The following is an 18,098-nucleotide window of genomic DNA, read 5'->3' as shown; positions in this document are numbered from 1 at the left end:
TCAGTGTTTAGATCTTTTAGAAAAAAAAAAAGTACAAGCACATCGTCTCTATGTACAGAACAAACCGTTAAAAACTACAGTTAGAGTGATGAGGTGCAACAGTGAAACTTTACCTGATTTTCTCTCGGCTACCCTGTGCAGGTTGAAGGCAAATTCATAGTTTTTACTGCATGGTTTAAGAACACGCTTGTTTTTTTTTTGTTTGTTTTCTTAAAAAGTACAATATGGAAATTCCATCTCAAAAAGTTCCCTAATTTCTTGAAAAAGCTCCACAGGTCATGTCACTCTTCATTCCAGCTGTCACTTGATGAGACTGTGGGATGCTACGTTTAGGAGCTACATGTCACATCAAGCAGTCAAGTCCTGAGTCGAGCGAGTTTCCTCTTCCAGTTTTTCTCTGCAGTACTCTTCCATGTTCCATCCTTCCGGTACCACAGTTAAATTACTGTTTTTGCTCTATGGAATGAAAAGAAACAAGTTTTTAAAGAAGACAGTACAGAGAGATTGACTACAAGCAGACCATTCTTTCTGGTCTAATACAAACAATGGAGGGAAGGCAGTTAAAAGAAAATGAACCCACTGGGGCTGTTGCTCTGTCATTTAGCGTGTCACCACTTCAGCTGTTTGACTTGCAGGGGCAAGAATTTAGTGCAAAAGTGGAAGGAATGCAGTATCATAATGGTTCCCTGACTTTTATTAGTGAAAGTAAGCATTTCTTTTCCCTTTTTCGTTTACATGTTGCACTTTGGAGAGGCAATATCATGGTCTCCAGCAGCAATGAATGGATTCCTGTATTTCTTCCTTGTGATACGCCTGTTGAAGCGATTTTCCATGTTGATTGGTTTTTGTTTCCTTTTCAGCAATGTTTGTTGGCAAGGGAATTAATGGACCCAGAAGTTCTGACTCTCCACAAAGCTCCATTTCCAGCAGAGAATAGCTGGTTCCTGTTTCAGCATTCTCCATGTTTATGGTTGGATCCTCACAGAGTCCTTCTGCTAGAAAATCCAGGTTCTCCAAAGGGGCAGCCATTTTAGAACATGTGGTCTTTTGTTTGTTCATTCAGTTAACCCAAGATTTATTTTATTTATTTATTTATTTATTTATTTATTTGTCCAAGGATTATGGTCCCATCTGGGGTGCCAATTTTTTATGTGACGTTTTTTTTTTTTTTAAAGCAACTTATTATCCTATTTTATTTTCTTTTTGGGGTGCCAGTCAGGACTCAGCCTGACAATTTAAATATAAGTTGTTTTTCTTTTTCAGTCAAACCGACACAAAGGATGCATAAATTAAATACCAACTCATACAACCTTAAATAAAGTTAACACAAACCAAAATACCACTTTGTCCTTTTTTTTTCTTTTAAATGTATTTACACAACAACCAAAAACAAAACAAAAAAACAATGTCCACTTTTCCAGGTGTAGGCAGTCTCTCAAAAACACAAAACAATAATTCCTTTTTCAAGGCAAAAGTCCGTTAGTCTTTAGTTCCTATTTATTTCCCACATCCAAAACGACGGAGAGGGAGAAAAAAGAGAGAGAGAGAAAAAAAATACATAATCCTCCAACGTCCGTCAAAAAAAAAACAAAAACAGCAGGGAAAAACATAAATAGCGGTAATCCAGCTCACCCAAACATCCACAATTTTAGCCACTTGCCAGTGAACCCGTGGTCCGGTTCCAATTCAGTTCATTGCAATCGATCGAGAGGGATTAACTACCTCTATATAAACTTTTTTTTATGCTGCCGCAGTTTGCGGACTACAACGCCGAACCGGAACGTCGCTCTGCCAGCACGTCATTGCAGGAGCGCCGGAAGCGGCTGCCTAACGTCTCTTTATATTGACGGCGACGTCAGATCAAAGAGCCGTTTTAATTAATTTTTTTTTTTTAGCTCGTTACAAGCTGAATTAATTTTTTCTAGAGTCGCAGTGATGAGCTGCCACCAAACTCGGGTGGAACAACTAACCCAGAGGACGTCACTACTGGTCTGCAACCAGGTCGTACCTGCTAGATTTTAAAGTACCGTCTAACTGAACCACCTGTTCAGGGGACATAAACCCCCTCTTAGACCGCAGCCTGCAGCTAAGCTAATGACAGAGCAATAGCCACTGGTTGTCAGCAAGAGGAAGAAAGAAAAAATAAAAGAAGTAGCTAGCACACCAAACAACACCAAGGCTGGACCGATACAGAGTTAATACATGTGACAGTAATATTATCCACACCAAGTTGGGTGAAGGTTCTTCTTTAATTAATTGTTTGCTTAGTTTTTTTATGATTATTTACATGTTTAAAGCCTTAAAAGCTGTTAATCATGAGTCCATCCTTTATCACATCACAGGACACTTAATTGATGCTGTTTCAAGATGCTTGTATTCACCCTTAAACTTATGGTTAAGAATAATCTGTCGGTCAAACCTATCAACACATCTGATGTTAGTAATGCCTCTGCCACAGTCAGCCCCATCACAACACAAAGAAGTTAGTGTCGCAAGTCCTCTAAGTGTCACACATGACATGCAGCAGTAAATGTCGGACCTTAGGGGTCCACTCTGGTGGGGGGAGGGTTGTGAGGAACCCCCCAGTGGGTGCCGTTCATCTTCTTTCCTAAACCTGTTGTCAGTAATAGAGAGAGAACACCCAAGATGGATCACAGTCAGACTCCTAGGAATTTTTTGCCGCTCAAGGTCGAGGGAAAATAAGGCAACAAAAAACACATTAAAAGTAATTCCTGTATCCTCACAGATATTCCTCCATCAGTCATACATATACAATTTAAGACACATTGCAGTTGCATACCGTTTCCATTGCTGCATGCCTCTGTGGTCTCCCAGTTCATGGCTTTCTGGACAGCCTTCTTCCAGCGAGCAAAGCGGAACTCGCTCTCTGTTTGTGATGAGGACACACTTGTGAGTTATGGTGATGCAGAGGCACAATTTCTGTTACTAGCAAGATAATAACATCCACTAGATGGGAGCATATAGAAATGGAAAGCAACAATACACATTTTCACAGCACACATCTTGACTTGTCACATCAGGGAAAGCACAGTGTGTAGTAATGATGGCTGAGGTCCATTCTGCATTGTTCACTGTGTATGCATTTTAGCTTTGTAATGTAACAGCACAACATGATACTGCTTAAGTCTGAGCACTAAATCAAGGGAAAGGTAGACTTTTAACTCTTAATTTTACCTTGGTTGTTTAATGAAATATATATCCATTTTGATGAATTAAAATTTAAGTTAGTGAGTTGGTTAAAATATGCTGAAATAAAAGCAGAAGCTAAATTAATACATGATGGAGATAGGATTTTTTTTTGCTAAAGCTAGCTAGCATGGCAGATTTCAGTTGCTGCTATCATTTTTTGACTAAATTAAAAGTACATTTAGTGAAATTGTCTTTGGTGTAATTTCTTACTTGAAATATAAAACGATGTATTAAAGTGATTCAATTAAAATATTAGAGACAGAGCTCGTCACCTGTTAAACCACTTTTATATTCTCTCAACTGTCCGGCCTCTGTAGTTACAGCTCTCTGCCTTTGTGGGGCAGTGCTGTTAAGCATTTGAGACAAAGGTACTTCATGTTGTCTATCAGGCTGTGTAGATGTTAAGGAACTTTTCTTTTCTGCCAGTATAACCAGTCACTTGACCTAAACCAACACTGGTCTGGTTTACTTACCATCAGGGTTAATCTGAGGTTCATATTTCTCAGATTTGATTTGTGGGAGCTGACCTGAGGTCAGGTTCCACACGTTTACTCCCTCAGCTGCCCCCGCTGCCATGGCTACACCCAGAGCTGTGGTCTCCGACATGGCGGGTCGCACTGGACCAAAACAAGACACACCGATACACAATTTAATAGTCTGTAGGAGAAAACCCTTATAGTAAGGAAGTCCCTCACCTGAATTGCCAAATCGGGCAATTTAATCATTTCATTTGCTATGCAAAAATGTTTGTCTCTTCCAATAATAATTGTAAGAACCGTGTAGTACAAGGAAACCAAATATATTTCAAAAGAAGGCAGCAGATATATCACACACTGACAACTGTGGAATGGCAGTTGACTTTTTAGTAATAACTCATGGGTACACAAGTCATTTGTGCTCTCAAGGTCTGTGTGTTTTAAGTGGGGCAAAAGTCAGGGAAGACAGAAAGGTATAAAGTCCTCATGTCACTGCTTACGCATACTGACACAGCTTCAGTCAATTGTCTGATCTAACGGAAATGGAAAGTTGTTCATGCTGCCATTCCTTTAACATTTAGCCCTGACAGATATTAGTTACACTTCTCATCAAAAACTGAATGTTGTAGCTCTCACTTAAATGAAGCTGTATGTCCCTTCTGTGTCTTTGCATAAATGGCAGAACATAGAAATATTAACAGTACTGTGCGTATATGTGTGTGTGTGTGTGAGATAGACATCTTCTTACCCACAGGCATGCAGAGGATGTCGGCCTGCAGCTGCATCAGTAATCTGTTGGCCGTCATACCTCCATCCGCCTGCAGGTGCGTCATAGGAGTGCCACTGTCCTGGTTCATTGCATCAAGGATCTGATATGCACAATGAGACATTCACTCAACTTAAACTGCTGAACTCTTAATGCAGATAAAATCCATGTTAACTGCTTTTATCAGTAAAATTCTATCTAGCACAAGGCATATGGCATATAGCAGGTGCACAAATAAAATTGGTTAGAGGAATTTTTTTTAACGTTTCACTTTCTTCTTTCTTGGTTGATAAAATAACACACTCACACTTTTACTACATAATTCTAGGCACTTTATGGGATATCATGTCTAAAAAGCAGATTATATGCATAATAAACGGACACAGACACTGTTTTTGTCCACCTCATAATTAATCAATTGTTGAGGCATGTGGAGGATTTAAGTGGGTCCACTGCTCACCTCTTTGGTCTGGAAGCAGACAGCCTCCAGGGCAGCAAAGGCTAAATGGTTCTTGTTGGTAAACTGCGTGAGCCCACAGATTATACTGGAAAACACAGAGGCAAAATAGATTTAAACGTAGAAACGCAAAGCTGTCATGAAGACAATTTGTTGTCTTGTGCAAGATAGTAGAAATAAAACTATTCCTTCACACACACTGCTATTAAAATCATTTATTTTCTCATCAATTTAGGGTCAAACTGCAGTTTCAACTCCAAGCATTTAACAGCTGTCTCACCCTCTTGCGCTGGGCTCCCAATAAGGGGCATAGAGACCTGAGAAAGCCGGAACGAAGTAACAGCCGTAAGACGTGCCTGCTGCAGCAGCCAGCGTCTCTGAAATGACAGGATAACAAAAGACAAAAGGAAGAGCTGTGGTATAAAAACAAACTTCTACATTATGAACATCACAGTCCTCAAGTTGTGGTCTTATTTTATGACCACATCATAAAGTTCATGTAAGGTGATGTAAGATAAGTACCGATCTCTGAGGCGGTCTGTACAATGCCCATGTTGTCCTTCAGCCACCGTACCACTGCCCCTGCAATAGCCACTGAGCCCTGTAAGGAATGAAGAATAACATCAGTCATGTCACAGCACCAGAGGGCTAAGCAGTCTCCACACTAAATTAATATAGATGCAGATTTCAGAAGAAAACCTAGTGGAAAATAAGAACAAACGGAACCCATCACACACCTCAAGTGCATAGCGGGCAGGCTCATCTTTTCCCATTTTGTAGGCAACTGTGGTGAGCAGGCCGTGGTTGGACATCACAGGCTAACAGGATCAAATAACAAACATAACGTGAAGTAACAGAAAAAAACATAGCTTATCAGTTGTCATAGTTACTGCTATAAATAGGTTTTTTAACAATAGGTTACCTTGGTCCCTGTATTTCTGAGCAGGAAGCAACCAGTCCCATAGCTATACATAATACAAATAAAATAAAAAGGCTTATTATTGACATTCTTAAAATAAAATCACTCCTTTATGGTTACTGCATTTCTAAATGATGATGGAACAACTCAGCTCAAGACTAAATTGCTTAGCCCAAGAAATCTGGCAGGTCAGTCCATACATACTGATTACAGTATGATGGTATTTTATGGTACGTTGATGACGGTGCCTTCATTTGATCAGATCTTTGCTGGGACATAATCAATTCTCAATGGAGCTACAGCGGGCCAACTTTCTGCGGCAGAGGTTTTGTAGGTATGGGATGTCGGACTGGTTTCCAGGACAGCCAATTATATGTTTTAGCAAGCTATCTGGACAGCAGGGTCATCAACGCAATGGGGTCATAACTTTAAAGCAGAGAAGTAAAATATATACAGTACTTTGTGATGTTATTGATTGTACACCTCAAGAAAATACCTCATACCTCATTTGCAAGAAGTTTGAATGAGCAAATGTTAGCATTTGCTTGAGCAAACTGTTTAAAGTAGCAAAGCAGTAAACTGACTTACGTGTTTTTGGCCTCGCCTTCCTTGAAACACATCTGACCAACCAGCGCAGCTGACTGGTCCCCAAGACACTGATAGCAAAAAAGTAGGACCCAGTCAAAACAAAAAGACATGCACAACCATGAATAAATATGTCTTATCCTGGAAACTACATCAAACTAGTATTTTTGGGCCAATATTGATATCAGTAAATGTATTAAGGCCTCTAAAATAAGGGCCCCACATATGAACAGGCTAGTGCACAGTTGTGACCGAGACACGTACTGAGCGACACATTCTACAGTTCAAAGTCACATGTAAAAAAACACTGTAGCTCAGTGACAGCTGGAATAGAGCACAGAGACATATGCCACTGTTTTGACAAAGTTACATAAGAAGGAAAAGTCCTCACCCCTGAGATTGGAACTCCTGTGAGAGAGCTGGATTTCTGGGTTGAAGACAGAAACAGGCACATTGTAATTTTGGATAAATGACTACAGGTCTTCAGAAACCAAATTTCAAGTGATGATACCAAGTTTGTTTATGTCAAAAACATTTGAATCAAACACAAAGGCACCATCACTTAAAAAAGTATAGAATATGTTGTTGAAAATGTAAAAGAATAGCTTTCTCATGTCACTGTCATAATAAAATCTAAATAATTGTTAAAGATTACAAAATGTTTGCAACTAAAACCAAATATCATGAGTTTAGTAATCATAACCAAAGATTTATGATTAATCCATCATGAGTGCATTTCCAGCTAATACAATAAAGCTTCATTACATCATAAATGGTATCATAAACAGGAGAAATCAAGAGTCATCAAAGTCAGGGCACAATGCTTTGATCATATCAGAAACTGATTATGTCAAAATGTATAACTGTATCATTTATACCATTAGATGTACGTGGTGATTTTTTTATTCAGGTTACGGCATTTTAAAAGCCTGAGGAAAGAATGCCTTAAACTTTGAGACAAAAAAAAAATCTGACCCTTAAAGACAAACTCTCATGTATCTGACATCTAGACTGCAGTACAAAGTGCATGTTGATTAAAAGGTTTGACAGTAAAAATCTCTGTTGTAGCCAGGAGATAAGACATGAACACAAACAAACACAGGTACACCATAAAGTGACCAGTAAGTTGGCTCCTTTACCAGTGCAGCCTCAGTGTGTAATCACACTGTACTCTAGTATGATAAAACAGCATGGGATCAAAGAAATCAAAGTCTTTTGAGAAAACTGTGCAATGCACACTCAATAAAGATCTAAACACATGCTTAGAATGAGACTAAACAGCAAATATAGCACGTCAGTATTATTATTCTTCACATGTGAGGCAATGTGGGTGCAGAAAAACAGTATTACTAATAAGTAGACTAATGATCAGCTGTTTTTAGCTAGAATTATTTTATTACTATGCTATCATCACTATCATCACGAAGATTATCCGCTATTCTGAGGAATACACTGTATCTTATCAGGTTTTATGGACAGTACAGTCATTAAAATACACTTAAATAAAATTCACCAGAATTTCTTTGCGATTGGTGTAATTCAGCTTTAGGAGACGTGGGACAGGTCATATCAGGTGAACAACAAAGAAATATTTGCTGTCTTCACACACGTATACAGACATACACACAGACAAGAAGTTTATCTGAGCTTACCATATAGCCATATATTTCAGATGAACTTCTGACTGTGGGAAGGATATCCATGGGGACATCAAAGTACCTGGAAACACAACAGGAATATATCCCAACCATGCAGGTTTAGAATGTTTTAAACAGGAAAGTACTTGTAGCTTTTTTATAACAGGAACGTTACAGCCTTTAGACTGGAGCTATCAATAGCCTGAACCTGAGTGAACCCCTTATGGTCTTTGTTCGAGTTCTTGCCAAGTTGTCTCGCTTTAGTTTACAAACTAAAGCTTTTCAGACTACTATTTCAAACAGTGGCAACATTAGCAGTTATAGCTATTTTCTTTTACATGTTTAAGCCATGACTTTGAAAAGTCAGTAAGAGCCCCACCCATTGTATGACGCTGACAGAATGGAGCTAAAATAGAGTAACTGATACCACACCAGCTCCCACACTGCTGACCAGCTCTCCACAGCCAGATGTGTCCCTTAAAACAGTGTGTCCACCCAGAAGGATGCACCAGTAACACGGGTTAGAACTCTCGCTCTGCTCCATGATATCAAAAAGCTGCCTTCTGTTTGTGTGAGATACAGTCGTATGAAAAAGTTTGGGCACCCCTCTAAGATTTCATGATAATTTGCTCTAACTTTATAAAAGAAGATCACAGCAACAAGATTTGATTTCCTACTGAGTTGTAGACATTTGAGTGTTTTCCAGACCAAAATTCTCAGAGTAGCATTACATAGTTTTATTTTGATAAATTAAAATGTAAAAAATGGTACGTGCAAAAGTTTGGGCACCCTTTTAATCACATTGATTTCAAGACCTGTAGGGATTTATACCTGACAGGTTGCAGCACAAAATTGCTTTGACTAGCTTGTGAGACCTTCAATTACAAAGACAGGTGGAACCAATCATGAAAAAGGCTATTTAACAGAGGCAATTGCTGTCTGTGCTTGTCCTAGGTTCTTTTTTATAGTGTGGCAACATGGGGCCATCAAAACAATCCTCCACTGACCAAAAAACTAAGATAATTCATTATCATGAATTAGGAGAAGGGTACAAGAAATTATCAAGAAGGTTTGGACTGTCTGTCTCCACAGTCAGAAATGTGGTGCAGAAATGGAAGGCCACAAGAACAGTCCTTCTGAAGGAAAGATGTGGTTGGCCAAAAAAATACTGGAAAGGCACAGGTGAAAGATGGTTAGAATGGTCACAGACAAGCCACAGACCACCTCCAGAGAACTACAAGAACATCTGGCAACTGATGGTGTAGTTGTTCATCGTTCCACAATCCAGCGTACTTTGCACCAGGAAAAGCTCTTTGGAAGGCTGATGCGCAAAAAGCCTTTCCTGAGTGTTCGTCACAAGAAGAGTCGCATGAGGTGTGCAAAAGCACTTCTGGACAAGCCAGAAGCATTTTGGAAAAAAATACTGTGGTCAGATGAGACTAAGATAGAGTTATTTGGTCAGAACAATGCATGGCGAAAAAAACACACTGAATTCCATGAGAAGAACTTAGTGCCTACTGTGAAATTTGGTGGAGGGTCCATCATTTTATGGGGCTGTGTGGCTAGCACAGGGACTGGAAACCTTGTTAAAGTTGAGGGCCACATGAATTCCTCTCAGTATCAGCAGATTCTTGACAAGAATGTTCAAGAATCTGTCACAAAATTGAAGCTACACCGGGGTTGGAATCTTCAGCAGGACAATGATCCTAAGCACTGTTCAAAATCCACCAAGGAATTCATGCAGAAGCACAAGTACAATCTTCTGGAATGGCCATCCCAGTCCCCAGACCTTAACATCATTGAAAATGTATGGATTGATTTGAAGCAGGCTGTTTACGCACGGAAGCCAAGAAACCTGACTGAACTGGAGGCGTTTTGTATGGAAGAATGGGCCAAACTACCACCGGCAAGACTTCAGGGACTTGTCTGTGGCTATAGGAGGCGTCTACAGGCTGTTCTTGCAGCAAAAGGAGGCTCTACTAAATATTAATGGAATTATTTCTTTGGGGTACCCAAATTTATGCACATGCCTATTTTTGTTTAAATACGCATAAAAATATTTCTGTTGGACCGATGAAAATGATTTCACTACTGAGATGTTTCTGTTTCCATAAGGTATAACATATGTTAAAATAAAGTTGCTGCTTCAAAAGCTCAGCAAGTGACAAACTGATGCAATGATTTTCCTAAGGGGTGCCCAAACTTTTTCATACGACTGTATATTCTTTCAAAATAACATAACAACCTACAATTAAAGAAAATTAGGTTCAGAGACTTCCCACCCAAAGCAAGGGGAGAACGTTGGAAAATGGCTAAGCCTTAAATTACAGGTCAGTAAGGTCCCATGTGCAGTGGTGAACGAAAGTAAGTTGGCTTCATCTGAACAAAAGTGTCAAAGTGAATGTGTTTGTTTACCTGCAGAGTTCAGGATCCCACTCTAGGGTGTGAATGTTGAAGAGCATGGTGCGACTGGCGTTGGACACATCTGTACAGTGCACCCCTCCATTCTTGCCCCCCGTCAGACACTGAGGGAAAATAAATAAATAAATCACATGAGGCTTAGTTTGCTTCACACATCGTAAATAAGCAGGTGTGTACCTTAAAAAAGCATTCCCAGACACTAAACGTTGACACGTTGCTGGCTTCAAAAACTCTGGCTCTAACCATCAACTTCTCTTATGAATAACTGAGCCAGTCATTTTAGTCATTATGATATCAACTGCTAGATTTCTTTGGGTCAGTGTGCTGGTGGCCATTTTGCAAATAATTACATTATGAAGTAAATATATGTAAGTATGAAATATTAATAAATATAAAAGTTAATGGTATACTGGCTTGATTGACACGTCTGGTCTGCAGTGATTTATCGGCCATTTGAGTGAGGCAGGTCAGGATGTTCATTCACCTGTGAACTGGAGTCAACTCAAGATTCTAATGACTTGTTGCATTTTGTTGTTCGTTAGTTTGTGTTAAGGATCGTTTTATTCACCACCATTATGACTAGTTCTTCAGTTTATTGTATTAAAAGACCCTCAAGGTCTTTTATGTCTCTAGGCTTCAGCTCTGCTTACCCAGATGATCCAGGAGTCCACTGTGCCAAACATGGCACGTTCACTCAGCACTGCCTGTTGCACCTCGTCTACGTTGTCCATCAGCCAACGCAGCTTTACTGCACTGAAGTAGGTGCTGATTGGAAGTCCTGTCTTGTGCTGCAGAGAAGAGGGCAGTAAAAACTTAGATTAGAAAACTGATTTGGAATCAGTATAATTACCCACATGGCTAAACAAATCACATAAAAAAACACAACTGAAAGATACACAGCTATAAGAAGATCAAAGGCCTTTGATCCATACGTTCTGATCCTGTTCACACTTCATATGTTGTGAAAACTGCAGTCCAATGCTAAAATCCAACAGAATAAAGAAACACATCCAGGGATTTCTTGTGTGTAATCTAACCTTGAGGTGGTTCTTGCTTCTGCCTGGAGCTTTGTTGATGAGCCTCTCCACTGTTGACTGTGTGCGCAGGTCCAGCCAAACTATACATAAAGAAGAGGAGGAAGATTTACCCATAAGAACCTTTAAAATCTTTACTAGTTTTGTGGGAAATTTCTGCACTACTTCAAACAACAATGAAAAGAAAATGCAGTGCATTAGTATTATTATTAATGTAGCAACAAAATATATTATAACAATATAAAAAGACATTGTGTTTTAGGAAGTTTTTATGAAAAGATTATGTTCATTTTCAGTATTTGCTTCAGATCTCAGGCATCATACATGGTACAGAAGCTCAGCATGAAATACACACAGCTATACATTTACAAAGAACCAAAAGCAGCTTTTCTGCTTAAGTTAGTGATGATGAGAGGCCTACCCACTGACAGGACAAAACAACTTGACTAGCAGTCACAACAGAAATGAAAAAACCTGGTTATATTTATATGAGCCATGCTAGTTTTGTGAATTTATGGATGGCAATGTTGAACCGTTGGCCAGTCAGTCGGTCCACCACTTTAATCCTGAAATTGTCTCAGTTTCCTACATCACAACACTACAACTCAAATAATTTAGAGCATTCCATAATTACTTACTTTTGTCTTACTCATAGTGACTTCAGACTAGCAAACACTACATTCCTTCATCAGATGACAACCCACCCCCAACACATCACTCACATTCCATCTAAAATGCAGTCAAGAACCTAAACAGCCTATAAACTAGAATATTGAGCTCTTGGGGGTTAGAAAGACAGCTTGTCTTGCCAATGTAGTATTAGCACACAAGATTGGAGTAGGTAGTAATTGTAAGTGCTCAGTGTTCTCACTGAAGCACTGCTGGGGTGGTGGGAGGTGGGGCAGGAAACTACATGACATAGTCACCTCAAACTGATGCAACCAAGTCAAGCACTGTGTCGTTTCCCAGATTACATAATCTTCTTATTCACTCAGTTACAGCTGCTCAGTGATGAGTGTTTCGCTGACAAAAGTTTATAATCAAAGACGCTGAGGCAAAGACAATTGTTTTAAAAAGTATCTGGACTACTGCACTCACCGATGGCGTTGTAGAGTGGCTCTCCAGTTTCTTTGTCCCAAACTAGGGTTGTCTCCCTCTGATTGGTCACCCCCACCGCTGGAAATCAATCAGTTACAGTTGATTACAGTCAATGAAACTCCTATTTCACCCATCTCCTCCATTAGGTGTACAGTTTAAGCATGTCCACCCACAGTTAAGCCCCCCCTTGGATATCAGTGTGCACACAATCCCACCTTTTATGTTGGAGATGTCGATGTTGAGCTTGCAGAGTTTCTCACAGGTCCTCTCTATACACTCATACACAGATTGCATCAATTCCCTGGGGTCCTCCTCCACCCAGCTGATTCAAAACACACACATATAGGCATGTAAACATACAGATCACAGTCTAATTTCTAATTTGTCCACTAAAGATCTGTTGTCAACTGCAGCCCTGACCTTGAGCTGTGATGTAAATCTGGAGGTCAAGGAGTGTCTTTTTCACATCTTCAGTATATGTTCATCAAGGCAAGAATCACCTAAGTTTATATCTAATTACTGTTTCTGTCACATAAAAAACATTTTCCCAATTAAAGACTAGATACACATAATTATCTATGTGACTAGCTACACATAGATACTTTCCTCTACACAGGGTCGGATGTTTTTGATGCCCCATTGTACTTTGTACAGAGTTTGTTGACCACATTTTTAATGGCGCAACCAGTGACAGCTGAATGTGTATCACCCATGTCAGCTTGTTGAGCAAATGATGAAATAAAAGCTGAACCTTAGACGCAGTTATATTACCTAAAGTTAAGAGATGAATTAGAATGCAGTTAAACTGTAACTTGAGTAGCCTCGTAAAATTCAACTGGGGAAGATCAAGGCACTATTGTTACAGTCTGCAACTCTTGCCAGACTGTAACTGTCACTCCAGTGAGGCTTCAAGGCCTGATTTTTAACACTTCTTTCTATACATATTTATTTTACAGCTATTGTCAAAACATTGAAGTTGATATAAGCTGACAATACAATTCAAAAGACGTCCAGCAACTAAAAGTCTGGGCATAATGCACCTTTTGATTACATTACTTGATGTGAAAAGTGGTTTGATCAATTCACTTGAGCAACTGACTGAGGATCATAGATGTCACCCACTAAATTCTGCAAGGCAGGATCTGAGTAAGATTGTGAAGCTTTAGTCACTCACCCCTCCTTGGGGAAACTCTGGGTGATCTCTACTTGATGGTGACAGATCAGTTTGGTCGTTCTAGCATTGAACACCTAAGGAGAAACACAGTAAGTAAAAAGCCAGGATCAGAAATAATAAAAAAGAAGGATATAGAGAAATAAAAGTAACAGCAATGTTTGAGAGGGAAGAGTTTAAACTATGTTTGTAAGCCAATACACAAATTGACAGGAAAACAAAGAAAAGAGTGGAAAAATGAGGATTATCATTGGTTGGGTTTCATCCTGTGTCTGCTATGAATGTTACTGCGGGGTGCTGTCAGGGACTGCAGAAATAAACAGCTAACTATTACGGAGAATAAGGAATTAACATGAGGCAACATATTCATTGTAACCTACAGTCAGTATTTCTTCTCATTAAGTATGTAATACTCCAACTGGTAAGAAAAAAAAAGGGAAGTGTAAAAGCCCTGTGGAACATATGACCCACAGCTTTTCAGTGGTATCATATCCTTGACTTTCTTACAGTGATTATTTCAAAAAGAGCTAGGAAGACTAGGAGAACACAAATCCTTGTGCCAATATTTTAGCTGAACTCACACAACAGGAACACCTGATGAGCTTTCAACCAGGGGACTTACAGAGAGTCAAAGAACTGGTCACTAATTGAGAAAACATTCAGGGTAAAGTTCAGCAACTGTTTGCATTGGACACCCATATTTACTGCCCGAAAAAAAAAAAAAAAAAAAAAAAGATTGGTCTGCAGGTGGAAAATACAAAAAGGCAATATGCGACCGATCACAAATAAAACTATGCTTGCTTACAAGCAACATATATTTTATAAACACAACTTAACAGGTTCTATGAACGATATGGCTCAGATTTAGCTGTTCCCTTGGTTGACAATTCTTGTATTAAAGCTACGACACAGAATCTAAAAGAATAAGTTTCAAAGCTGTTGAAAGCCATTACTTTTCCCAGAAGCCCTCACCAGATCTAATCAAGAATCAGAGAACCTCTCTGTTTGGAAATCTAACAGCAAACTGAACGTTTCCAGCTCCAGAGCCCTGTGCTGCTGTTCTCTGTGCCAATCTGTGGCTGAATCTTCCAGCTGACCTAGTTGAGGAAGCACGGTTTTATACACAATAGATAACTAAACAAGACTCATTTACTCTTTTTTTTTTTTTCTTTTTGCAAAAGTGGACAGAGTAACAAACGCAAAAGATCCTAAGGATTCTTCAAGACGGAGGGATGACTTTTAACGCGATGTCTGCAAAAGGAATAAGATGATACTAAGAAGTGGTGTCTCTTTGTTGGAGAACTGTAAACTGAACAAATCCTAAAGGAATTTCAAATATGACGCTTGTCCTCTTCAACTCTTTAAGTATATGCCTATGATCCCATATTTCTTTGAGTACTTGACTGGCATTTTAAGCATCATTTCAGTGTTTATCACCTGAAATAACAATGTACTGTGATTTAACTAATGTTTCGTCACATAACAATGTTGTGCAGTTGCTTTGGTTCAATTATTATTACAATAGTCTCACTGTGCGAAATTTGTAATCTAATATTGGTGTCCTTTATTATGTGCTCAGTCAAAATCCCAACTATTTTTAAAAGTTTAGAAGAGGTCAAATTCTTTCCATTAGAAATCTGTATTTGTAAACATTAGTCAGCTGACCCACATTTCCATATAAGTTCTAATCCAATCAGGGACATCTCACATTTGTTACACTGTACAGACGTAAAGCTGCATACACAACAGCATGTCAGAATACTGTAATAATCACACAAAATGACAATTTTCAAAAAGTTTATATTTTTATCGGTGTGATACCGTTGGTACCTTACCGGGTTTAGAAAATCTCATAAAAGATTACTTTTTAGATCTGCTTTACTCACATCATATGTAGCTGTAGCACACTAAACTACTGACAAGTCAAAGCTGTACAGGTGATTCTCTTATTCGCGAGTAGAGGCGCAATGACGAGCAGACAAGCGTTTTGCATCTCAGTTTAACAACATAAACACACATATAGAAAGCTAAAAGAGAAGGCTAGCTGTGGAGCCTCGAAACTAATTAACGCTGGCAACGTTAATTATAATGCTTGACTGTTGTCATTTCCACTTCCCGCACGCTTTTTCGTGAGAAAGTGAAAGTCCTTGTTGCGGTAACAGCTGAGACAGCAAAGTTCCAAATAAAGTTAAGCGACATTGTTGCGCCATTAACGGCCGCTCAGTCCTTGACATGAACGGTGACATTTAACCGACCCAACATGTCACTCACCAGGAACCTCGTCGAGCTCGTGCCCTGGTCAATGGCAGCAATTAGCGGGTCCATCCTCCAGCTTTCTTCTCGAGGAGGTTCCAACAAGCGGACAAGACACTGAACGCTACCGGCGGAGGTCTTCTTGGGAGTCTGGCACCGTTTCCCCGGCTAGAGCTGCTTGTATTCCTTGATAACCGGCCACAACTCCTCGTGAATGAGTGGGCAGGTCGACGGGGCGGATAGACCCTCTCCGCCGAGGAGGATGTACCGGAACCGGCCCGCGCGGAGGGAATGATTGGCTGCTCGTCAGAAGGCGTTGGTTACACTCTGACCAATCAGGTCTGGGGGCTGGTTCACACGCGGGACCAGTAACTCCTAAAAAATCCACCTGTTTAGTTAGACAAATGCTTCAAGCTGGAAGCTGTCTTCATAACGGAACAGAAAAGTTACTGTCCTCGTAGGATTGTAGCTTTTATTGTTTGATTATGTAGATCCTTGTAAACTATTGACACGTGTGAAATCCTTGTTTTTTTTTATTATTATTATTATTATTTCTCGTGTTCAGTCAGAATTCTGTTGGAGAGGGCCGCAATATTACACTCTTCTTCTGAAAGCCAAGACTTATGGCTTTTTCTCTACTTTATTTTTATTTTTTACATTATAGATTAAAACAGAAAATGAATTAACTAAGCACATGTCAGCTGCTTCCTGTTTACTCTGTGGACAAATAAATAAAAAAATAAAAAAAACATTAAATGAAAAGTTTTATTTTCACCACAGGACATCATGTTTTTTTTTTGTTTTTTGTTTTTTCATAATAGACTAATTTACAAAGTAATTAATCTCCAAATCTCAGTTAAAGTTCTCTAAAGAAAGTTTCATTTTGTTTGCATCACTGTACTTGTTTTGTTTTTGTTGTGTATTTTAGGACGAAGTAAATATTCTGTAAAGATTTTGTCCATCCTTTAAGATTTGTTTAATAATTGAGCTGACCTTTCAGTGTCTGATTAACAGTTTCTTTCGAACAGTTGAGTGGAATTTCTTGTGAAGCAGATACGACAAACCACAATTAGACAGCAGCCACCTGATCCATATGCGATAGAGATGCACACTACAAAGGACAAGGATTTCACACATCATCTCAAACATCACTGTGAACATTTTGGTCTACAAAAACAATGCTGCAAATGCTACCCACAAGGTCCCACAAAGGTTGTGGCTTGCCTTAAAATGTCCCATTGGTCTTTAGTTTGAAAGGTCACTTATTACTTAACCAGTCACTATCTCACTGTGGCTCTCACACACCAGTACAGCCCTTGTGGAAACCAGTATTACCTGCAGTCTCCTTCTGGGTTCACCATTATTCTTAAACACATACTGCTTCAGGATTTCCGTTGCAGATACAGCAGCTCCCTCCCTGCCAGCTGGCTGAAGGAGCATTGTCTCCCATCTCTTCTTTCAGTCAGATGAGCCTCTTTCCTCTGATGATGATTATGGAATAAGGTCTAAAAATAGAACTGATCTTTATGGAGGAATCTCTCATGTGACTGCTCTGAGCTGTGACGCCGGATTGACGATCCACACACTGTAAATCTTATGAGGTAACTACCAGAGAGCCGTCATACTGTAGTTGGTTGGGCTGGTTCTTTCTTTTTATGCAAAACTTCAAACTGCTCAGCTGCAGCACCACATCTCATCTGATGCCTTTGCTCCCATTCCAGTTGTTGGCTGGCTTTTATGGAAGAATTTATGACAGCCCCTAGGAGTACACAACAGCTGAGGATGGAGCACCAACCCCCGACAAGACCAACACCTAGGTCACCTTAATCCTCCTGAGGAAAAGCAATCCACTTTTCAAGCTCCTGTAGCGTCTAGTAGACAGCTGAATCCCAGTACTGCGTCTTCCTGTCTGTTTTCATGATAAGACATTTTCCTTTTGTGCTCACCAATCACACTGTGGGTAAAAGTCCTGAGTTTAAAATTACAAAACCCACAGATGCATAAAATGTAAAGATGCCTGGTTCACTGAATATCCCAACATAAATAATAAAGGTAGATCAGAAAGAGCTGA

At 39.5% G+C, this 18,098-nt stretch overlaps 1 protein-coding gene across 2 annotated transcripts; it reads right to left on the bottom strand.

The window, feature by feature from the left end:
* Positions 1-442: 442 nt before the first annotated feature.
* Positions 443-16,215, bottom strand: LOC311488192 (glycerol kinase 3-like). Of its 2 annotated transcripts, XM_084544733.1 has the most exons (20): positions 16,046-16,215; positions 13,778-13,851; positions 12,819-12,925; positions 12,604-12,681; positions 11,509-11,588; positions 11,122-11,259; positions 10,466-10,575; positions 8,066-8,132; positions 6,805-6,840; positions 6,417-6,484; positions 5,832-5,874; positions 5,647-5,727; positions 5,432-5,510; positions 5,190-5,286; positions 4,913-4,997; positions 4,435-4,555; positions 3,684-3,827; positions 2,801-2,887; positions 2,540-2,614; positions 443-456 (listed from the first exon to the last, which is right to left on the bottom strand). In XM_084544733.1, the coding sequence occupies exons 1-19, from the start codon at positions 16,097-16,099 to the stop codon at positions 2,541-2,543; spliced, it is 1,623 nt and encodes a 540-aa protein (XP_084400859.1). In that variant the 5' UTR covers positions 16,100-16,215; the 3' UTR covers positions 443-456; position 2,540. The 2 variants fall into 2 exon arrangements, with proteins under 2 accessions (XP_084400859.1, XP_084400858.1); XM_084544732.1 differs by lacking the exon at positions 443-456 and having other exon boundaries at positions 2,597-2,887.
* Between the last annotated feature and the right edge of the window lie 1,883 nt (positions 16,216-18,098).

This window comes from Chelon labrosus (assembly GCF_963514085.1).
Source record: "Chelon labrosus genome assembly, chromosome: 5".
Lineage (NCBI taxonomy): Eukaryota > Metazoa > Chordata > Actinopteri > Mugiliformes > Mugilidae > Chelon > Chelon labrosus.
The sequence above is the reverse complement of the archived record's forward strand: the minus strand, read 5'-3'. Positions and strand labels throughout refer to the sequence as shown.